The 24,517-nt window shown below is 42.6% G+C and overlaps 1 protein-coding gene and 1 long non-coding RNA gene across 2 annotated transcripts in view; both read left to right on the top strand.

The window, feature by feature from the left end:
- Positions 1 to 24,517, top strand: part of LOC310873260 — a 618,303-nt gene that overhangs the window by 553,540 nt on the left and 40,246 nt on the right. The window lies entirely within an intron of this gene.
- Positions 198 to 4,027, top strand: LOC310873053 (uncharacterized protein). Its single transcript, XM_083785331.1, has 5 exons — positions 198 to 231; positions 818 to 883; positions 1,826 to 1,919; positions 2,511 to 2,598; positions 3,556 to 4,027. Exons 1-5 carry the CDS (start codon positions 219 to 221, stop codon positions 3,946 to 3,948), a joined length of 654 nt encoding a protein of 217 aa, XP_083641457.1. The 5' UTR covers positions 198 to 218; the 3' UTR covers positions 3,949 to 4,027.

Raw genomic sequence — 24,517 nt, 5'->3', positions numbered from 1 at the left:
CCAATCCACAGGGCGCTAAATACTCGGTCATCTAGTGCACTAGGGCCGCGCACTAATTTCCCCCGCCCGAGACCGCTTCCTAAGACCAGTGGCGATGTACCCTGCCTGGCTGAGAACCTTGCAGTGTACATCGCCACGGCGCAGCCGTTCTGCGCATCCGGCATTTCTATTTTCTCTCCCTTCGCCACCAGCCCGAGCGCAGCAAGAAGAGGAAAAACATGTCGGAAACTAGTAAGTTTTATACTCTTTTATACTACTTTTAAAAGTGTTGTTGTGTCACGGAAGGTAATTTTAATATCTTTGGGATAGTATTTAGTTATTTAAGATATCAAATGTATCATGACACAGCCAAATAAAAAATATCCACCGACGTTGTCGGAGATTTTCGCGTTACACAGTAACCCGGGGACTGGGGGCTGCCAGCAGAGAGTTTTTATAAATAACAGCTATTATATTATTGTTATTATTATTATTACTACGTCGAGTCTATGGTCGAATCTGATTTAACCTGACTCCCTGCAAAGAAAAAAGAGTCACACTGGTGCGTTCCTCCCGACCAGTCTGTTGTGTTATTCACACCAACACAACAACGTGTTCTCGGGACAGTCAAATGCCCAACATGGTGGTAGTAGTAAAGTAAACGTGACTGAGATGTTACGTCTTTAAATGTTGTGCTTAAACTAAACATGCGTTGTTGGACATGTCACGACGAGTCCGACTAGTATTTGGTTTAAATGGCGCAGCCTACTCTGGATTATTTTGGGTCGGTAAAAGCCTAATTTGACGTGGCCTAATGTATTTTTATTGCATTTCTCAGCAATACAAGACGATTCAACTGAGGGCCAGGGCCAGGCCAGTGAGGCTGCCCAATTCAATTACAAATGTAAGTTGTGTGTGTGTGTGTGCGCGCGTGTGTGTGTGTGTGTGTGGGGGGGGGGGGGGGGGGGGGGGGTATACACTCAGTCAAATGTTATAAATTACTGTAGAGCAGTGGTTGCCAAAGTGGGGTCCCCCAGGCAGGCAGGTACACTCAGAGTTAAATTAACTTTGATTTTACAATATACATTGGGGTCCCAGAGCTAGAAATGCCATTAAATGGGGGTTCATAGCCTAATTCAGGTCAAACTGGGGGTCCCTTGAAATGAAACTGTTTGAAAATCACTGCTAGAGCTGTAAAGACATTTTTATGGGGGTCTGTCCCTGGCATATCTTTTCTAATGGGGTCCGCAGGATAATGAGTATCATTTTGGGGGTCCTTGACATGAAAAAGTTTGGGAAGCACTGCTATAGAGGACTAGATGAGTAATGTCCCAAACTCTTCTCCCTTCTGGCTCCAAAACTGTGGAATGCACTTCCCATTGCAGTCAGAACTGCAGCATCACTCCCATTCTAAACTGTGGAATGCACTTCCCATTGCAGTCAGAACTGCAGCATCACTCCCAATCTTCCGCCGTAGTCTGAAAACCCACCTTTTCAGACTCCATCATGGCCCATAGCACTTATCCTACCCCCTTAGACAGCATTTCTGTAGACTTAGATAGCATTTGATACAGACTTATAGCATGTTATGTAGACAGCACTATAATTGCATTGTATGTAGTCATAGCACGTCATAGTACATATGTATAGCATAGTAGTAGTATAGTTTATATGTATAGCTTCATTATATAGATATTCCACTGTTACTTTCTTAGCTTACGCATGTTTCTTGATAAATGTTTTTATGTGATGTATTCCCATGCTTCTTTGTTCTTGCTTAATGTAAGTCGCTCTGGATTAAGAGCGTCTGCTAAATGCCTAAATTGTAAAATGTTTTTTTTTTTAGGGACGGTGTCTTCAAACAAAAGATTCATCCAAATGAGAAGGGACCACGAGGACCTGTTCACAGGACAGAAATTCACAGCAACTGCTGCGTGGAGGTTTGTGGTATTTCGTTTGTTTTCTTTTCAAAACACTTCTATTATGACCATTAAATATTCGGTATAAGAGTTACAGAGACATACCATAGCTCAAATAAAAGCTATAATCCTCTGCTTTCACCAGGGAAAGAGAAAACATTTCTATCATGCTTTGTTTTAAAAATGTAGCCATTTGAATGAGTCTAGCAATTTTCAGTTTCACTTTTCAGTCTCGTTTTTGATCATTCATATTACAAGACACATATCACTTTTGTGAATATCCAGCAAGCCGAATTGACTTGATCTTTCTATTTTTACACAACACAGGAAGGAAAAAGCTTCTTTACCTAGAACAAATTATTAGAATAAATTGCAGACAGAATGGATATTTCAGAATGAAACTGACATTTCGCTTCACAGCATTTGAAAGTGCTGACGTACCTGTGGTCAAAGCCATTTGCCCTTCCGGGTCAATCCACCCTAGCCATGCCCGTAAACTTGACGCTTATGTAAACACCTGCGCCACCCCAAGGTTACATAAATGTGTTTGTGGTCATTTGGCCCTTGCAGTCTCTATTGTGTTAATGTGGTGTATTTACTTTAATCTCTTAGTGCCATTCTGGAGAAAATGGATCTTGCCGACAAAGTTCTTCCGAAGCAGGCCAAAAAGAAGTGGGAGAATTTCAAGGCCAAATATAAAGTAAGTATGTAATTATACCTTTGAAATAACTGTTTTTAATCATGACATTTAATAGCACATGACCTGGATGTTCCCTCATCAAGCTCAAATCTCAATATTATCCTCATAACAGCAAGTTATTCATTTCTGTAGTTATTTGGTTACAGCCATTTGGTTACAGTCAAGTTATACTACAGTATTTGGCTCCACCTGCATCTTAATGCCTACAGTATGTGGCTTTCTTCATAAAATGACAGGTAAAATCATTTCACATATTTTGGAATGTGAAAAGAAATCAAGTAGCTATTTAGCTGACTGGAGTGGAGAGTGACCTAGCATTTAGTTATCTTTAGTGTAACAGAGCCTACTGCCTGTCCAGTAGTCTACACTGACTGCAATATCACAATAGTGCAATATCCCAAATCATGGACACTATCCAGTCTAATATCATGATATGGATATCATATTGATACAAGGGATGTCCCAATCAGAAATGAATAACTTGATTATCTATATTTATGAGGATAATATTGAGATTTGAGCTTGATGAGGGAGCATCCAGGTCATGTGCTGCAACATAATAATAGTTAGTAGTTCCACTGTAGGCTTTCCATATTTCTCTGTACTATTGTTGAAGCGGCATCTATTTGTTCACAATTTATCATTTCTCAAGTTTGAACCTCTCAGAGCTTCCATTGTGAATCTACATGACTTTAAGTGCCTCAACCCCCAGACGGACAGGCTTTATTTTTAGTTTGAGCTGTATAACTTTAAATAACAATTTCACCACTTTTGCAGTAAAATATTTTTATACAAGAATCCATTTCATGTATGGGAGGCCTTAGAGATGAGGGAAAACTATGTTGTGTTTGGTCCTAACTCCGGTAGGGGTATGCCGACTTCTGGGGGCCATTGTCGCAGTACTAAATAACCTGTTAAGCCAGTGGTTCTGAAATCTTCATTTTCCACTTTCCTTAGGAGTGCAAATATCCTAAGACTGGTGAGGGGGTGGATGGCAAGGCCACAGCTGCCTCATGGCTTTATTTCGCCCAGATGGACGAGGTTTTGGGGCAGAGGCACTCAATCAACCCCCCTGTCCTGCTTGCCTCCGCTGCTGTGGACACTGCTGTACCTGCAGCTGTACCAGAAACAGTAGTGTCTGCGGGTACAGCTGGAGAAGGGTCAGGGACACCAGGGCCCAATGTCCAGGCTGGCCAGAAAAGAAAAAGGGTGAGAGATCATGATGAGTTCCTGGAACTAATAAAAGAGGACATGAAATTACAAAGGGAAGCGGAGGAGAGGAGATCTAGAGAAAGCGGAGAGAGAATGGACCGGCTGTTTTCGCTACTGGAGAGAATGGTAGATAAATAGTTTAAAATGTAGTAGAGTAGAGTAGCCAGTTCACGTTCGGTGCAATCAATTTGTGTTAAATGTACTTTTTATTTATTTATTTGTGTTCTACTGGAATTAATTTATTCATTTATTTATTTATTTATTTATTTATATATTTATATATTTATATATTTATATATTTATTTTATATTTATATTTATAATTTTATATTACAATAAAACAAACTTTGGCGCGCTACTAGTCCTACATACTTACACCTAGAAAGTCAGCCTGCCTTTCCCATATATAAAAGCATATATAACCTACCCAATACTGGTTACCCCCATCTGGCAGCGTCAGGTAACAGTGTTTTGTAATGATTTCCATTGCCTTTTTTTTTAATTAACTTTAGCAGTTGACATTTTGATTTAAAACTCTATGAAACTTGACATGGTGCACCATGATTGCATACTTGTGTTCTCCTCAATTAAGTGTAGACGTTTACACTTATTTTTTGAAGTTCCTATGACTTTGTAAATAGTTGCATTTACTGAGAATTGTTCAAATGTTATTCATACAGATACTTTACACTTTTATTTTGGATGACAAAAGCACAAAATAAAGTGTTTAACTTGATTTCTCCAGTGTTTTGCATTCCATTTGACCTTTATTTCCCATTTATTTATTTGGTATAAGACATGACATAATGCACCATGATTACATAGTTCCTACTGACTTTGCAAATACGGTATAACATTTTCTCAGAGTTGAACTGTTTTTTTCACCAACGGCAGCAACTAGGCTACTATATTCAGCATGACTTGCCCATCAAACTGCAACATTAATATTGGTTACAAAATATATGGATAACTAGTGATATCTCTACCACTCAGACTGTGGACGAAGGGCATGGCACAACACTGTGAATGTCCCAACGCCACTACCATTTCATGTATAGGCAGGTATGCATTCTGGGCTGTTCTTACCCACAGCTCTGGGAGGTCGCTGAGGTATGTTGCACCATATGCATTCTGACTCTTTGGTGATGTAGGGTAGGCTCCTGGTTCATACCACAGCTAATTTGATGAAGATAAGAGTGAGCATTATCAAGTTATAGGCTTTCTTTTTGTCTCTTTTGCCCTATTCGGATTTGCCTTTTCAGAGATTGGGGTGGGATTTGTTTGAACCCACCCTGTAGCTTTCCAGTAGCTAGTTGACCAGGTTGTCCACCTAGGTTGTGATCAGTGATGGTCCTAGATATCATTTCTGGTGCACAACCTTTCACAACGCTCCAAGTCTGTAAAACCACTTTGCCCCCTGGGTATAAGGCAGAATACCCTGAAAAGTATTTTCTTTGGTAAATGGTGCATTTACAAATGGTGAATATGAGTGAATGTAAACACCCACTGCAGTTTCACAGTCAGTGAAACGGGGAAGTTAGAAATGAGAAATGATTGGTCCGCTTTACAAGCATGCTAACAGCCAATCAAATACAGAGAGCTTGTTATATTCTTGAGTTATACCTGAATGAACACAACGAGGCATGTTTTCACCAAGGCTCGTCTACTGAACTATGAACTTCACAGGCCAATCTAGAAAATAACGATTAGTTAAATATTCACATCTTGAACCAGAGCCAGTCATTCACAAAATCAGGTCATGTCATTTTTTGGAAAGCACAAGCCTGAGCGGTAGCAGATGTCACTAGATAACATGCAGAAATATGGGAGATGTGTTACCAACAATAGATTCAGGCGTCAGACAATCGATTAATAACGATTGCATTTATTAGATTTATTTTTACCAACTCATTTATTCCACAAATTACATGTACAGTATATCCAGAACTGAATCCCTTCCTTGAGGTCGATTCTACAAATGCCTTCCAAATCCTAACAGTTCTCTGTAAAATGTATGTTCCTATATCAGTGGTATATAGCGCACATCCAGTTCCTGTCTGGTGCTGGACTAAGGTAAGTACAGTGAAGAGAGGAGAGTCCGCACACAGGTTTGCTCCAAGGTGTTTGCTTTTTATTCAATACATAAATAAATAATCAATAAATAAATAGATAAGGCACAACGTTTTCGGCCGTGAACGGCCTTCATCAGGTGACCTATATCAGTGGTGTCATAAACCTCAGAACGATGCTCTCAGAGACATTAACAGGACTTGTCTGACTTGGGCTCAAGCATGGAACCATGGTTGTGCAGAAACCTTAAAGATAATGGAGGTGTACACAAAATTAATATGCAGTTGTATAAAAGGTTGATATATGGTTTTGGACAGCTGTATTTCTTTTTATACCACATTTTCTGCCAATAATTCTGCTCTCGAAATAAGAATCAGAAGAAAAATAATATTGTACTGGTCACCCTTGTCTAAAACAACTTTGATCGAGGCACCAAGTAAGAATGAAGTGATAACGGACATAAAAAAATACAATACAAATAAGCTGGAACAGCCTCACTGAAAACAGCACCCCATCGAAAAACAAGACAAACAGCTTCTGCAAGCAAAACAAGGCATTTTAAAAACAGAGTTTTAGTTAGCAAATAAGGCAGGTTCACATGTATTTGGCATTGCTAGTATAAAGAATCATGGTCCTGAGTGTCTTTTTAAAATCAAGGATTGTAGTTTTAATGAAACAACAGCCAGCATGCTATGAAGGAATAAGGCAGTGGAGGCAGACAGAATATCTTCATGCTTTGTTTTTAATCACTTCATAGAAAAGGTATTTCAGATTTCATTTTGGAACACAATACACAATATCCGTAATACCATACATTGTGTGAAACATTTAATAATCCACCTGTGGTGGGTGGATTTGAAAAATATTGACAAAATAAAAAGAAAGAAAACCCATCTCTCATGCAGATAGTGCTAAATCCGGCTAACCATTTGGACACAACTGGGACCAAATAAGCTTGAACATAGATTAACAATGTTAATACTGACATATTTTGATTTCAAAACTGCTAATAAGTTTGGTCAGAAAGAGTTCACAGTCACACATTAGCACAATCAATTACATAAGATCACATTGTTTTGTTTCTAATTCAGAACGACTCACATCAGTGTGGGTGCACTGTAGCATGCTACCAATACTTTCCCTGTGTAATCTACTTTCACATGAAGTGCATATGGTGTGAAAGAGATGACCGCCTTTGATTTGCGTCTGTCAGGCGAGCCTGTATCTGAACCTTATAGATGGTCAAGCATAAAAGTTGTGACAAGCCAAAGTGGAAAGCAACAAAAGTGTTGTGTATTGTTTTTTTTTTAACCAAGATGGACTAAGATTCTCTAGCCTGTACGTACGTACAGTATCCTATATTCAAGCAGTATGCAGTTTAACATGTTCTCTATGGGCCACGGGATTACATACGCTGCTGTAAAATGAAAACCTTGAGACTTGAGGTGAAATTCTTCACCTGCGCAAAGATTGACTGAAAAAACAATAGTTGGCTTAATTATTCTTAATCTATTAAAACGACTAAAACTAATCTAATAATAAAATGAAAAAAAAAAAAAAAGTTCCATTAGGGCAAATATTTCATAGTGGTGCCAACAATGTCAAGAGTTCACAATATTGGCATCTCAAGGTTGTCATGTGACAGCAACAACACCTGTACTGTATGTCTGGGTTATCTGCTGGGCTCTCAATAGACTGTATACTGTATGTGTACACACACACACACACACACACACACACACACACACACACACACACACACACACACGGAGCCAAAAGGTAATGCTACTGTACACTGGTGTCTTTCTCATCTAGAAAGACGACCTAAATAACAACAATGTTCTCTCACCAAAGATGCAATTCAATTGATTGTTTGGATGGAATACATCGATACAAAACACATACTATCGCTTTCTGCCCCATTCTGTGATTACATTTATGGCTTTGCACAGACTCGATAGACTAACTGTACACAATTAATTGCTGCCACACGTGGCCAGCTAATCGCTACATCCAAAGAGTTCCATTCTAAAATGCCATATCATCCTCCATTTGAGTCCCCTAAAGAATTAGCATCACACATAAGCACACATTTTATGACACTGAAGTAATGAACCTTATGAAGGCATCTGCTTACCAACTACAAAAATGTTTGACAACAGAACTTGTGCTTAAACATATTTCTTCCCCAAAATGGAGAAAAAGCATTTTGGAATAGAACTCACCATTTCCTGTCCCACATTGACTTCCAATTCAACCTTCAACAAAATACAACAATGGCTCGAAGGTTCTTAAAGAAAGGCACAAACTAGGCTTCCGGTTTACCTTGCCAGTCCTGTGGCAGAAAACAAGTTTCAAACATTCTCTCAACATCCACAGAGAGAAAATAAATGAAGGAAAAATGACAATAAAAAGCTCACATTTATACAGACTGTACAGCTTCCAAATGATGCATAGAGGGGAAAAAAAGTTAGTAAAACATGTTCTTTGATGGTGTGGACACACGGCCTGAGTTTCGCCTGAGCAGAGAGTCTCTGGCAGTCTTGTTGGACCTCCGTGAACTGGACCGGCTTCATGGACGGGATGCCACAAATGAGACCCTGGTGTCCTCTGGCTAGCAAGTGGGGCATCTGGGGTGTGTTCCACTGTCCACCGCAATGTTCAGGTGGGTTTGCAAGGCCGGCTGAATCGACGGCTGCCATGTCACTGGAACATTGTTTTTAGAAAGAGGCAAGAATAGAAAACATTACAAATATTTCCTACAGTAAATATTCAAAACCTTTCTAAGTAAATGGGAATCAGTAGATATACGGTACATCTGTTCGACTTGCCTGTTAATAGTCGTGGTCAACATTTTGCACCACCTCCTCCTCCAAACCATTCACCTCCGCAGTCAGCTGGGCGCGCCACAGGTCCCCGCTGACTGCCTCCAACTCTCTCTCCCCCTCATCCTGTCCCTCATCTTCCACCTGCTCGTCCTCCGGTGCCACAACATCCCCTGCGTCCAGACAGATGTTGTGCAGGACGCAGCATGCTGTTATGACCTGAAATCATATGGTTGGGGATAAATTACAGTTAGCCTACTGAAAAAGTCTTCTTAACCACATTAAGCCTATATTTAGTTGACTGGTGTAGGAACTCTATAGGCTGTTCAATGATTACTTACATAGGGTACGAAGGTGTGGTGCACCTCCTGCGCATGGAGGAATATGGACCGCCACCTGGTCTTCATCATACCAAAGGCACGCTCAATAATGCCGCGTGCCCTGGTATGGTGGTGGTTGAACCGCTGTGCGGCATCGCCAGGTACTGGCCGTCTGTAGGGAGTGATGAGAGGGAGAGGGAGTTGGAGGCACGGGTAACCTCCATCTGCGAGGATGAAGTGGTTTGGAGGAGGGTAGGTACCTAGAATTTGAAATTACAATTTAGGCATTTAGCAGACGCTCTTAATCCAGAGCGACTTACATTTAAGCAAGAACAAAAGCATGGGAATACATCACATAAAAGCATTTATCATGAAACATGCGTAAGCTAAGAAGGTAACAGTGGAATATCTATATGATGAAACTATATACCTGAACTGTACAGTGGGCTGTAGCGCAGCACTCTGGCGTCGTGCACCGACCCAGGCCAGCCCACGTACGTGTCCAGGAAACGGCCCCGATGGTCACACAGTGCCTGCAGAATAATGGAAGCAAAAAGCTTCCTATTCTGGTAGCACTGGTGATCGGGGCCGTTTGGTGCAGTGATTCGGACATGGCAGCCGTCGATCGCTCCAGCTGCTCTGCTGAAAGCAGCGTGTCTAGCCAGCCTTGCAAACCCACGGGTCACTTCCTCCAGGGCTTCAGGGGTACTGGGGAAGTATATGACCCTGTGGCGGTTGGCCACCACCTCCCTTGTGACCCTGTGAACAATGCGGTGGACAGTGGAACGAGGAATGTCAAAGGCATCTGACACAACCCTGTATGATGCTCCACTTGCCAGCCAGTAGAGAAACACCAGGGTCTCAAACGTGGCACCCCATCCATGGCGTCGGTCTAGGACAAGGAGATCCAACAAGACTGCCAGGGACTCTCTGCTCAGGCGAAAATCAGGCCGTGTGTCAACACCATCAAAGAACCTGACCAGGACAGGCACATGCAGATTGACCCTGCAGTATGGGCCTCTCGGACCTCTTGGCTGAGTTAGGGAAAGAATGAGAAGAATTAGGTTGGTCGGTCTTACAGTGTATACTAAACCAGTTTTAAATAACTGAGTGACAACATTTGTAAGATTTGTTTTAGATTACACAGTAAAATAATATTGTTATAAATGTAGGCTATCCATTTGGAGCTGAGAGCTGGCCTGGTTTAACCTTTTCATTCATGTATGCAAATGTGATTAACTAAGAGTAGTATTCTGATGAATTCATTTCTCTCAGTTGAATTAACATTTTATACCCACTGTACAATAGGCTATATAGGCCTATGTGTTTTAAATGTAAAAGTAGACCTATATTGTCAAAGTAAAATGACATTATAGCAATAAACTTAGCCTATATGAAAACGAACTAGCTTTAGCTGGCTGTAAAGGTATATAGGCATACACACATTAACCATGAACTTACTTGTTCATCATTTGTCCTTCCCAGCCTGAGATACAACAAGCGCCGACGAGGGCGCTGTTGCATCTCTAACTCCTCCAACATAAAATAAAGTAAAAAATATAAAATAACGATGTCTAAATCCATCTTGCTGGCAAGAAAGAAATCACGAGCAAATAATCACGAGCAAATAAAACGACTAACTGGGTCTGTAGGAGACTGACGTCACTGACGCGGGAATATAGAAGCGGGAATTTATGCCAGTATATATATAATATACAGAAGATCTACAAGCTCTGCATAGTGCCGCCGCGCTATGAGCTTGTAGATCAGTTATTGTTGGTGCCTGCTGTGCTATCTAAGAGACTGATCGTTATTTATCCACCAGGGGGTGGTGGTGCAGATGTGATTTCATTTTTTTATTTCTCCCCGGCCTCCAAATATCTTTTTGTGATAATTCTCCCCCAAGGGACTACAGGAAAATATATGACACCCCCCCCCCCCCGCCATAAACGACATGTATATATATTCACACCAACATTATGAGAAAATAAAAATAACACCACAAATGAAACGCAAATTGAGCAACTATGATCTAGTTTTCATATTAATCTCTCGCTGTTTTTCTTTCTCCTACCTCCTTCACAGCATTGTATTGTATGGATCGGGTTTTTAAAAAACTCCCAAAGCACCCGTTTATATATATACTAGCTAATAATCCATGCTATATTATTTATGAGCAGCAAAATCAGTTTAAATACTAATCAAACAGATGCGACGATGGTCTGTATTCTGTCCAAATGTAAAAACATTTATCATTATGAAGTGCATTATGTATAGCAGGCTATAGGCTATGCAGTTTGGTATATCCTTCCTTTCAGCAACTCTTTGCAACGAGTCAGGACTCAAGCCAAAATCAGATTCGACATAGTAATAATAACAATAATAGACTTTTTATAGAATAGCTTTTATTTACACTGCACCCGACACCCGGGGAAACAAAACAACTGGAAACGAAACGCATGCAGGCTGCAAAACATCCACAACAGACACACACGGGCACCACGTCGCCCCGCAGGAGAAACGGGGGGAAATCGCCCCGGCCCACGCCGACAAAGGAGAGGTAAAAACGGGTACAGCTCCCTGGTGACAGCCCCCAAAGCGAGACCTACGGTTCTCTGAATTCTCCGACGCCGTTGTGGGATATTTTTAAATAGGCCCTTTTATGATGAATTGACCACATACATGAAGTTTAAACAACGAAATACTCCCCAAAAAGTACTTGAAAGTAAATTCCGTGGGTTAAAAAGGTAGTTTTAACTACTTTTAACAACACTGCAGTCAGTCCGTGTAAACAGCAATGGCCGCCAGTCGAGAAAGCTGGGCACGGCTTGGCTCCGCCCAGCTCCACTCGGCTCCGCCCAGCTCAGCCCAGTGAACGCTGTCCCAATCCACAGACGTGCCCTCTGCGTGTGCACTATGCCACCTCCACAGGGTAGTGCCAGTGCAGTGCCCTACCCTATTCTACCTAGTACCGCACCTAGTAGGGTGAACACTCCCAATTGGGATTCACCTAGTGATTTTGTTGACGGGGTCTTATTTGTCGTTTTTCTTTTAAATATCTATTTTTGAACGGGGTTGCATGATTCGACGCAAGGCACGTTTTGAGCAGAGTAATCTAGTAAGAGAGTGGCGACACTAGCGTTGTTGACTCCCATTGTACCAATGGAATGCGGAAGTGCTCATCTGAATGGGATAGTTCCAATGTTTGGACCTATAGCCCATATAGCACCCCACCTTGTGGCGAGATCAAAGTGTGTCGCCACTCTACTAGATTACTCTGGTTTTGAGAAAAGGTATAACCGTGGGTACATGCAGACCGTGGCTTTGTGCGTCCTCCTCGACCCTAGTCAACAACAACAGTCTTTCTATGCTCTTCTACTATCGACTTTCAACATGGAAAGCCCAGAGCCATAGAGTAAGACAGATTTACGACATTGAGGGAAAAAACAGCCTGGTCACGTGGTTCATGCACTCGCGCGAGCCCATAGACTCCAATGCAGTCCGTGAACTTCTGGTTGTCCCTTTTGAACACATTACAAGCTGAGCCCTCTAGGGAAAATGTGGCGCCAGTGCCAGGGAAATCCGTGAAAAAACAAAGAAGAAGAGCAAGCCCTCTGACTAACCGAGGAAGATTCAGAGGAAAAGACACCGTCATTTTCTCTACCATGCAATTCAAGCCGGCAGATTCGTCACAGTGGGTGGCAAGCTGGAACAGCTGCATAGCCTAAGCCTATTGTTAAATAGTGTATGAGCGTTTTAGACACACAAACACAAAAGTAGACTTAAAATAGACAGACAAAAATCTCTACTGCACACTAGCAAAACTAAAAAGTTTATTTTGGATGAATGAATCCGTGTTCTTTGATGGAGGAGGTGGTGGTGTTGTTATTGCAGTCAGAACACCACACAGCAGCAGTAGCCTACTCCCTACTGGAGCCATAGCCTGCTGCTGCAAGTGTGCGTGCTTACAGGCTACTATAAACAGTTAAAGCTGTTGTTGTGCAAAGTAGTAGTATATGAATTCGGCGCAGTACTTGACACGGTGTGAAAATACTATCTCTGAATAATTGAGACCATTGTAAAATAATCGCTTCTGGAAAATAAAATACATAATATCACATTGCTTCCTACTGTCTTGTTTTTCTATGTACACACTACATAATTGTATATCCAAACATCGTGTACGTTTCTCACTGCTCATCAGTTGATAGACTGATTGACAGTCACTGATTGTGAGCTGCCAGCTAATCCATTTTCAGTACTGTAGAAGTTGAATAATGTTATTTCTCCTTTGAATTGAATTGTTATGGAAATATTTGTAAATTAAATGCATAAATATGAAATTAAAGGATTGACCTGCACTCCTGCAGTGGCAACTAAGCAAATGTATTCAAGTACTGTATGCATAGTATTTTGAGGGACTTGACACTTGAATCATTTTATATTACCTCTACATTTAACATGCAAATAGGCCTATTGTACTTTCACTACAATTAGTAGTTGTAATATTAGACTACTACTACTTAAAACAAATGTATACTAGGCAGGCTGCAACAGCCTGTAGCCATGCAGTTAATTTGCGTATTATTCTAAAACTTAACCACTTTTTATGTGAATACTTTCACTTTGGTATTGTAAGTATAATTGGCTGTAGTCTGAACACAACCCTTGAACTTGCACTGCTAGGCCACTTTTACTTGAGTGGGATTTTATTTTTAAAGTATTTCATCAAACACCACTGACACCACTTTATTTTCAACATTTTTTAACATGTTATTTAGTTTGTAATGTTAATGAATTAAAACCAATATGGGCTTTTATTTGGGCTTTTTAAGAAAGGATTGTCAACTTGTGAACTCAATACTGCCACCTTCTGGCAGAGTCAGGCTAAGCCCACGCAGCCCAGAAACTTACTCTGTGCTCTTTAGATACATCAATACAATTAAATAGTTCGCAAGTCGCAAAACACCCACTCAGAAAATAACCCGTGATATGTCTTCTTTTATATTTCCGGACCAATTATATAACAAAGGTCGCAATCGTTCGTAAATAATGTTTGTTTACAATATGTCCAGCGGGCTCCCATCCACCGCCATGTATTCATCGCACTTCCGGTGCACATTTTGCCACGGAAGAGTGTCATGGCGCAGCCCCGGCGTCCGGTCACGTGACCATGACACTTCCTTCTGTAAGCTTCCTTGTGACTAACCAGTAAGTGTTGTATCTATCCATAGCTGTTATGGTCTCCTATGGATACAATAAAATAGCAACCTGTGGTGGTAGCAACATTAGCTTAGCTTGGATTCAGGTTTTATAAGGTCCAAAACATCCGTGATTGAGCAATATATATATATAATTATTTTTTCTCGTAATCTCGTTTTGGCACAGTGGGGTACAGTAGCTATTCACAAGATTTTCTCGTTTCAAGACAAGGCTGCCTGTCCCACATTGAGACTGGCAGACATCAGTGTTCAAATGCCCTAATGTCCTAATAGTTGGCCTTCTGTTGTAAAGCTCTCTCGTTGTCTCTTTTCCTGCAAGATTTGTTCATGGGCCTGTTAAAATAGCATGAACTTATCCCCATGTTTTGTATCTATTTCTATGTACTGTTTTTGTTGCTTGTTTCTTATTTTATTGCTGCTTAATCTTTTACTGTGTTCTTGTTTTATTCTATTATATTATTGTACAGCACCTTGTAACAATTGTTTTGAAAGGTGCTTTATAAATAAAATTACCTTACCTAAAAAGACAAAAGGCCTAGGCTACAGCACCAGGTCGGCCATACCACACATGACCAAAACTAGCATGATTTAAAAACAAAATGTGAGACGCCAGGGGAGTTTATAAATGATAGCCAATATTAGGCCTATGGTCGAATATGACATCAAGGCAAAATAGCAACACGAGTAATAAGTTGCTAACCCCATACCCCAGTATTGCTTGTGCAGGACGAGTGGGATAGGGGTAACGGGGTCCCCACCATCCCACTTGTCCCGCACAAGCGATACTTCTGTCCCTCAAAGGAACAGTTTAGATCTGGTCTCTCACCTTGGGGACGTCGATGGCCACCTCCCTCATGGCACTGGGCTTGACCACAGACATGGCCCACTCCAGGTCCCGCAGGGTGACGCTCACTCGTCCCCTGAGCTCTGCGTCATTGGGCTGCTGGTGGAGGTCAGTGCCCAGAGCTCGCCTCAGTGCCTGCAACCCTGCACAACAACAAAAAAAACCCAGAGAGAGAAAATATGAATTTACATCTTTATCATATCGGCAACTACCCACCACGTGAACCCCGGGCAGTGTCCGAATTCAGCAGTGTTTTAGTGTTTAGTCTAGTTTTAGTCGACTAAATCTACAGTTGATTTAGTTGACTAAAATGTATTTTAGAGGGCCTTGATGCCGTCATGATGAATGCAACCATGAGTTAAATGGCTTACTGGATGATGGATCTCTTGTCCACTAGTCCCTTTCTAACATTTTAGTCTAGTTTTTATTTGTTGACGAAATTGTCAAAATATTTAGTCTTAGTTTAACCACCTCTGCTTTGCCTCGGTGGTTAAACTCCCTGTCGGTGAAGTATCTCCCGACAATGACCACCTAGCCAGACATTTTCCCTTACTTGACATACCTATCCAAATGGAAATCTAAATAAAATAAATATTATTATTTCTTAAAAAGGAAAGGAAATTGGCATTCAAAAGGCCAGTGGTTCCCAAACTTTTTCATGTCAAGGACCCCCAAATTGACACTAATTGGCCCGTGGACCCCCATTTGAAGAGATATACCAGGTACCCCATAAGAGAAGATTTTTACGGCTGTAGCAATGATTCTCAACCCGTTTAATTTCAAGGACACCCAGTTTGACATTAGTCTACAAGAACCCATTTAATGGCATTTCTCGGTGATCACAATTTATATTGTGAAATCAATGTTAATTTAACTCTGAGAGTGTACAAATGCATTACACATTGCATACATTTGTACAATCTCAGAGTTACAGACCCATAAGGGTCCATTTGGTTCCAAAATATAATTTAGCTGGGGACCCCCAGCTAAACTTCCTCAAGGACCCCTGGGGGTCCCCCGACCCCACTTTGGGAACCCCTGCAATAAGGAGCGCTAATGTAGTCATGGCTTAGGGGTTTTCGTTCAACCACTCCAGCTGTTAGTCAGGCTCGTACACGCAGCTAATAATGACACACGTCCAACGAACGCAAATCTCTAAATTAACCTCCAATTCCCCTTCTTCGACGGCGATAATAATTGGCCGCGCATTACCGGGGCTGAAAAGGCGAGTAGGCCAAGGGGAAGTGTAATTAAAGCACTTAAGGTTTTGAACGCCCTTCGGCGGCTGTGCGTTCAGTGCCTGGGCCTCAGATCAAAATCAAGAGACACAAACTGAGGAGGGCTCTTCATCGGGATAATTATGGTTGCTGTTGTCACTAAATAATAACTCCACTGGATCCATTGGAACCCAAACTGTTATTTTTCCTGAAAAGAAGAGTTTTGGACACGCATGGGTTCTGCTCACACTCCACGGCACAAAAACGAACGTTACGGTGCAAATATTATCTGTGGGTCAAAGTAATAAAAGGCCAATTAAAGCAGTGGTTCCCAAACTATGTCATGTCAAGGACCCCCACATTGACACTAATTAGCCTGCGGACCCCCAAAAGAGAAGATTTGTACAGCTCTAGCTGCGATTCTCAACCTGTTTAATTTCAAGGACCCCCAGTTTGACATGAATTAGGCTACGGACCGCCATTTAATGGCATTTCTATCTCTGGGACCCCAATTTATATAGTAAAATCAATGTTAATTTAACTCTGAGAGTGTACAAATGTAACCAAATGGACCCTAATGAGTCCATTTGGTTCCATTTGTCCAGTCTCAAAGTTACAGACCCATAAGGGTCCATTTGGTTCCAAACTATCATTTAGCTGGGGACCCTCTGGAACTCCCTCAAGGACCCCTGGGGGAACCACTGAATTAAACACATTAAACACAGTTCTAAAACCACCAGATGCATGTGGCTGGGTAACAGAACCTCTCTGACTGACACAAGCAATCGCGGACTAGTGCAACGGACGCGCACATTCCACCATCACAAAAAAGGTGAAACTGGGATAAATAATGGGAAAATATGTTGCCATTTGTGTTTTTTTGCCGTTTAAAGTCTTGCTGTTGCAGAGATTCGCATCCACTGAGAGATGGGAATGAATCAATCGAGAGCGGAGGCTTGTGAATGATGTTCAACATCTCGCTGCAGCGTATTTCCCCCACACCGTTCCGTTTTGAATACGACATGAAACGACTTAATTCATGGAACAGACAAACAAAATGGAACCAAGTGGACCCTTACGGATGTATGACTCTCAAGTGTACGAATGGAACCAAGCGGACCCTTAGAGATGTGTAAATCTTTAAGTGTGCCAAATGGAACCAAAAGGACCCTTGAAGTCAGTGTAACTGGACGATGCAGAAAGAAATCCCACCTCCATCTCCCCCGCCTAGGACCAGCTGAGTTGATTGAAGCCATGTCATTCAGAGGACACAGGAATCACACAGTGAATGACAGTGGTAACTAAGGGCATTTACTTTAAGGGACACTTCACCCTATTAATGACAGTGGTAACTAAGGGCATTTACTTTAAGGGACACTTCACCCTATTAATGACAGTGGTAACTAAGGGCATTTACTTTAAGGGACACTTCACCCTATTAATGACAGTGGTAACTAAGGGCATTTACTTTAAGGGACACTTCACCCTATTAATGACAGTGGTAACTAAGGGCATTTACTTTAAGGGACACTTCACCCTATTAATGACAGTGGTAACTAAGGGCATTTACTTTAAGGGACACTTCACCCTATTAATGACAGTGGTTACTAAGGGCATTTACTTTAAGGGACACTTCACCCTATTAATGACAGTGGTAACTAAGAGCATTTACTTTAAGGGACACTTCACCCTATTAATGACAGTGGTTACAAAGGGCATTTACTTTAAGGGACACTTCACCCTATTAATGACAGTGGTTACAAAGGGCATTTACTTAATTAAGGGACACTTCACCCTATTAATGACAGTGGTAACTAAGGGCATTTACTTTAAGGGACACTTCACCCTATTAATAACAGTGGTAACTAAGGGCATTTACTTTATTAAGGGACACTTCACCCTATTAATGACAGTGGTAACTAAGGGCATTTACTTTAAGGGACACTTCACCCTATTAATAACAGTGGTAACTAAGGGCATTTACTTTAAGGGACACTTCACCCTATTAATGACAGTGGTAACTAAGAGCATTTACTTTAAGGGACACTTCACCCTATTAATGGCAGTGGTAACTAAGGGCATTTACTTTAAGGGACACTTCACCCTATTAATAACAGTGGTAACTAAGGGCATTTACTTTAAGGGACACTTCACCCTATTAATGACAGTGGTAACTAAGAGCATTTACTTTAAGGGACACTTCACCCTATTAATGGCAGTGGTAAATAAGGGCATTTACTTCATCAATAGGGTGAAGTGTCCCTTAAAGTAAATGCCCTTAGTTACCACTGTCATTAATAGGGTGAAGTGTCCCTTTAAGGTTAGGGTTAGGGTTAGGTATAGTTTTACTGAGGTTAAGGTTAGGGTTAGGTTTAGGATGTCGATGACAGCGACTAGCCAATCACAGCGCGTCGACTGCACAGCCCGTGTAGGCTTTGGTATGTCGCGTCCATGACATCAGAGACCCTGGGCTCACTGCTAAAATCTAAAATATCTTAAAACCACATATTACACTCATAAAGACCGACAGGAAAGTGGAAATAGGGTGAAGTGTCCCTTTTAAAGTAAATGCCCTTAGTAACCACTGTCATTAATAGGGTTAAGTGTCCCTTTTAAAGTAAATGCCCTTAGTTACCACTGTCATTAATAGGGTGAAGTGTCCCTTTTAAAGTAAATGCCCTTAGTTACCACTGTCATTAATAGGGTGAAGTGTCCCTTTAACCTCAAGAAAACTATACCTAAACCTAACCCTTACCCTAACCTTAACCCCAGTAAACCTAACTTGCCCGGGGGCGTGGTTATAAACACAACCCGTGTAGGAATTAGTTGGTATGTAGCGTCATGGACACTGGGCTCACTTACTTCCTGGACTACAATTCCCAAAATGCTTTCGTGCACTGCTCGTCCTTGTGGATAGGGGGAGGGCTGTCTTACTGAGACAACATGTAGTCCAGGAATTTTTAGGTATTTGTACTTTACTTGAGCTTTTCCAATTCCTAATACTTTTACTTGTACTTCACTACATTTTGGATCCAGATATTGCACTTTTACTTTCGATTCGTATTACAAAATACTGTATTTGTATACTTTACAATACTTCATAATTTATTTGAAAGCTTGAAACGGGACAGTGTGTACATTTTTATGCCAATACTTTTGTACTTTTACTCAAGTACATTTAGAATGTCTGACTTTTTACTTGTAACAGAGTAGTTCTATATTGCAGTATTGACACTTAAGTAAGACATTTGATTACTTTTTTCTACCACTGAAACGCACACACACACACGCACGACCTCCTCCATTGAGTTAAGGGGGTTGGTCGGTTTTGAGAGGGGGAGGAGGGGGAGGGCGGGGCGTGGGTGAGGAGGGGGAGCGGACGTCGGGCCAGGGGCCGGGGGCCCGGGGCCAAGGAGCGGACGAGAGAGGGGATTTACGATCAGACAAGACTGCATCCTGTTTATATTTTCCAGGACCCGACAGAGGAGCGAGGGACAGACGGAGAGAGAGAGTAGAGAGAGCAAAGAAGAAAAAAAAAACTGTGTCTTTAGAGAGAGCGAGAGAGAGAGAGAGAGAGAGAGAGAGAGAGAGAGAGGCCAAGGCTGATGCGTTCGCCAGTCCGAGGACCCTGGGGAACCATCTTTCTCCGTTTCAGTGTCCCCCTATCCTGCCCCTCCCCCCCTCTCTCTCTCTCTCTCTCTCTCTCTCTCTCTCTCTCTCTCTCTCTCTCTCTCTGCCAGACATCACATCCATCTACCTGGCTCCATGGCTGCGGGGACACGGGACACCTCGTCTCATGCGTCAGCCCGTCCGCCGTACGCAGCCCTCTCAACACACTGCTCAAGAGACGTGTGCACAAAAAAAAAAAGAAAACATCTGCTCCCAGATCCCGGGGACCAGGCAAGACAAGACAGGATGTGTGGACGGAACAGGAGGTTTGTGCGCGCGCGTGCGTGGCGTGCATGTGCGTGAGTGAGAGAGATCCATGCAGTCACACACCACCATAATGTGCTGCCCCATGTTATATCACCCGGTCTTACAATCAGAAAGAAGCGACCTCGCCCTAAAGGGCCGCGCTGAAACAACAAAGCTTCTTAGTACGGCACAGTTGAGAAGCAGGAGTTAATCTGGTGTCAGTGAGGTCAGATGTAGAGTTGTTGGCCGGCTCCATATATGCAGATCTAGTATGTCAAACGAAGCTAATGATGATGCTGCCGCCGGGCGATGCTGCCCCTCCTATAGCAACTGGAAATGCACTCTGTCGAGCTGCCAACTTGCACTTCGCACACACGTACTACTTGTGCACGAGCAGAGCGTGCAACCTACTGCTGAGTCCTGTCAACTTACAGTCCGCCCCTCTTTAAAATATAGAGAAGGGTGATCCCCAATCGATCCTTAACGTTTGCTTTCATGGGAAATATCTGAGTCCATAGGGTTTTATGGGAGATGTTTGACCACTTGGACACAACGTATGAAGGCCACTCACGGCCGAAATGTGGTGTCTGCAAGGAGCCGCCATGGACTGGGCCCTGATAGCAGCACGGAGCAGCCATGGACTGGGCCCTGATAGCAGCACGGAGCAGCCATGGACTGGGCCCTGATAGCAGCACGGAGCAGCCATGGACTGGGCCCTGATAACAGCACGGAGCAGCCATGGACTGGGCCCTGATAGCAGCATGGAGCAGCCATGGACTGGGCCCTGATAGCAGCACGGAGCAGCCATGGACTGGGCCCTGATAGCAGCACGGAGCAGCCATGGACTGGGCCCTGATAGCAGCACGGAGCAGCCATGGACTGGGCCCTGATAGCAGCACGGAGCAGCCATGGACTGGGCCCTGATAACAGCACGGAGCAGCCATGGACTGGGCCCATGAAGTGAACGCACTTTACCGGTACCGGAATTGCTTTAAGTGCAAACGACAGTTTTAGAGATTCTGTTGAAAGTGGTTGCCGGCTTGTGTGTGTGTGTGTGTGTGTGTGTGTGTGTGTGTGTGTATATATATACTGCCCCTTGGAAGGTTATATAATGCAGTTTTTAATACGTTTTAAGTCATACAGGGTTTCCATCGGACAGAGTGGGATGGGTGAAACGTTTTGATGATGTCATTGCAAAAAGATCCGTCGCACCGGCATGCAAAGGTTTCTGGGAAATTGAGGCCTGATGCATGACAATGGCAGCGGTGCCGTGCAACACGCTCATTCCATCTCCGCTCTCTCGTTATGATCGCCACTTTGGAATATCTTCTAACACTACCACAAGCAATTACACCGTTTAAAAGTGGATTTTCATGACAAGCAACAATCAAGTTGGCACAGTGGCTCTATAAAGGTTAGTGAAAACTAGGCAGGGAGATCTTGGAACACGATTAAAGGGCATTAAAACTGTTAATTACTGGATTAAATGGCATTAAAGAAAGACAGATTAATTACGTTCTGGCACAGGCGGGTGGATGATAAAACGGAATCCCACGTTCTTGGCATACATTTGGTTAACCAAAATTAACGAAAGTTTGTAAATGTCAAACCTTGCAGAGAAATGGCACCTGATAATGTATACAGTGAGTATGTTGAACTATACTCTTGTCATGGGACACTTATACTTATAGTGCACTTATAGTGCTTTAGAACAAACAAAACACTGGAAAAACAAAAAAAGAAACTGGCAAATCGTTTGTAAACCTTTGAGACGAAACGATCTAAAACGAATCCAGTATCTACAGTAAATCTGCTATTTCGCCAGCAGAAATGTCGAGGTTTTTGCAGCCAAGGGGGGAACTGGAAGAGGGCTGTTTAAGCCGCAGCAGTGCATGTGCTCGCTGTATCCAGGCCCAGGCTTGGCCTGCCCCGAGGGCAGCGGAAACTTGACTCAACGACGTGACTTAAGGATCGCTTGCTTCAGGGATTCTCTCTCTCTCCTGGCTGCTCTTGGCTCACAGCGAGCACACATTTGGTTTAGCTATGAAAACATCCGATGGGAAGAGAAAGAGAGGGGGGGGGGGGGGGGGGGACGAAACACAATTTAATCTGAACCTTATGCAGACTGGTGTTTTTTCCCCCCCCTTTCCTTTTTTTCGTTCCCCCTTATTTGGAGAATGCTTCACATTCGCCAGCAATCTAGAGGGAATTGAGAATAAGAAGGGGGGGCCCCTGCTAAACACAGCCAAGAATGCACATTTTGCAAAACATCACACCATCATCAGGCCCAAGAACTAGGAATGGAGGAAGCCAATCAACATGGCCACAATTTGATTGGAGGCAGAGGAGGAGGGGGGGGGGGGGGGGGGGGGGGGGGTGTTAGAGCAGTGGTTCTCAAATGTTTTCATGTCAAGAACCCCCCAAATTGACACTTATTAGTCAGCGGGACCCCCCATTTGAAAACATATGCGAGGGACCCCATGAGACAAGCTTTCTACAGCTCTATAGCAGTAGTGGATGGCTGGACACAGGCGTTGGCATAGGTTAATTTATATTAATTTTATTTACTTACTTATTGTTACTTATTCATTTACTTATTATATACAATTATGTGATTATGTCTATATCGTCCAGCCCTATATTATCATACTTTCTATATAAAAGATAAAACATTCATTCATGCCACTAGATATAATCTTGCTGAGATTCACCTGTTCATTGGGAAATAATAAGAAATGTGTACAGGAAGAACGTAAATACATAAATAAATCAATTGATGAAGAATGCAATCCTGATGGATGAGTAAGCTAAACGTTCCAAAAGAGGTCTTGAGAAGCAGGATCCCTGACGAGAGGGCTCCTGCTTGTCGACAACAGCAGTGCATCAGCAGTCCAGCAAGTCAAAAGACTGTCTGCACCCCGACGCAGCATTCCAGATCTCATCACGGAGAGCCTCAAGAGAGTGCATGTGTGAGGCGACTATAGATCTGTGCAGTGTGCACGTCGTGAGGGTGAGTGTGGTGTGCACATGCATAGACATAAAAAAAGGTAGACGCTGCCTCTTCCGGCTCTGGGGCACGTTGTCAAAATTTAGGGCATAATCTTCCCGAGATTCCTCGTGAAGCCGTGTGCGTAACATAAGTCCCGAAAAAGACGCGCTCTGTGATTGGCCAGTAGTCACTTGAGTGACAGCGAGAGACATGGTTGGAGTCACATGAGTGACGTCACTTGGGGCAGCGACGCAGTGTGCCTTCAGCACTTCCACTTGACTTCCTGCCTTAATCCATTCTGAACGGGCACCCATTTTGGTGTTGGCATCATGTTGTGCTTTAGCTATTGAAAAATAGCTATTGCTACTGCTATTTTTGAAAAATCGAAGAGCGACTGACATTTTTAGAATCTGATCTCAGGTCAGAATGGGTTCATCAGACCAGTGTGTGTCCGGCGGAAACCTCGTATGAATCTGATCTCAGGTCAGAATGGGTTAAATGAAGACAGGTCACTCCAATGAACTGCAGTGGCCAATGAGGCATCTTTTTTTTTTATATCTATGTGAAATAGCAAAAAAAAATCTGCAGATCTACAAGCTCACGCCACGTTTCGAGCTCGCGGATCTGCTCCCGTTTTGTGTGCGATCACGCTGCATGGGCTGTTGGTTAATTGCTACATTTGTCTCAATACGGAGATGAGAGAAATGTTCGTCGACTACCTTTCTTCACCGACGAAAACTGAATGGAAACTAAATGAAAACTAAGCTATGACGACTAAAACTAAGACTAAATATATTGACAATTTCGTCAACAAATAAAAACTAGACTAAAATGTTAGGAAAGGGACTAATGGACAAGAGATGCAGTATAAGTCATTTTACACTTGGAGTTGGTTGCATGCGTGCAGAGCGACGCGTTGTGAGCTTGTAGATCGGCTATCTGTAAATCTGCTAAGTGTAAAATCAGCCATCGAGGCTAGACCAGACTAACACTAAAACATTCCAGGTGACCAAAAGGTGACTAGTACTAAATGAAAACGATCCTGGAGACTATATGGCTATAAACCTAAAATCTAAATTTGCTGTCACAATGGACCCTGCAGCGACGTGTACTTTGAGTCCAGTGGTGGCGTTGAGTGCTTTGACCAGCGCCGGTGTCGAGGTGCGTCCACACTGTCCTCAGATGAATGGTGAAATACTTTTGGCATTACGCCGTTAAGAGAAAGGAAAAAAAGACACAACAGGAACGTTTTCATTACTCGCACGGGCTTCCGGAGTGCTCTCTGCACCTGTATTTACAATAGCCA

Source organism: Protomyctophum parallelum (genome assembly GCF_964188405.1).
Source record: "Protomyctophum parallelum genome assembly, chromosome: 16".
Taxonomy (NCBI): domain Eukaryota; kingdom Metazoa; phylum Chordata; class Actinopteri; order Myctophiformes; family Myctophidae; genus Protomyctophum; species Protomyctophum parallelum.
This window is presented reverse-complemented; position numbering and strand designations above follow the sequence as displayed.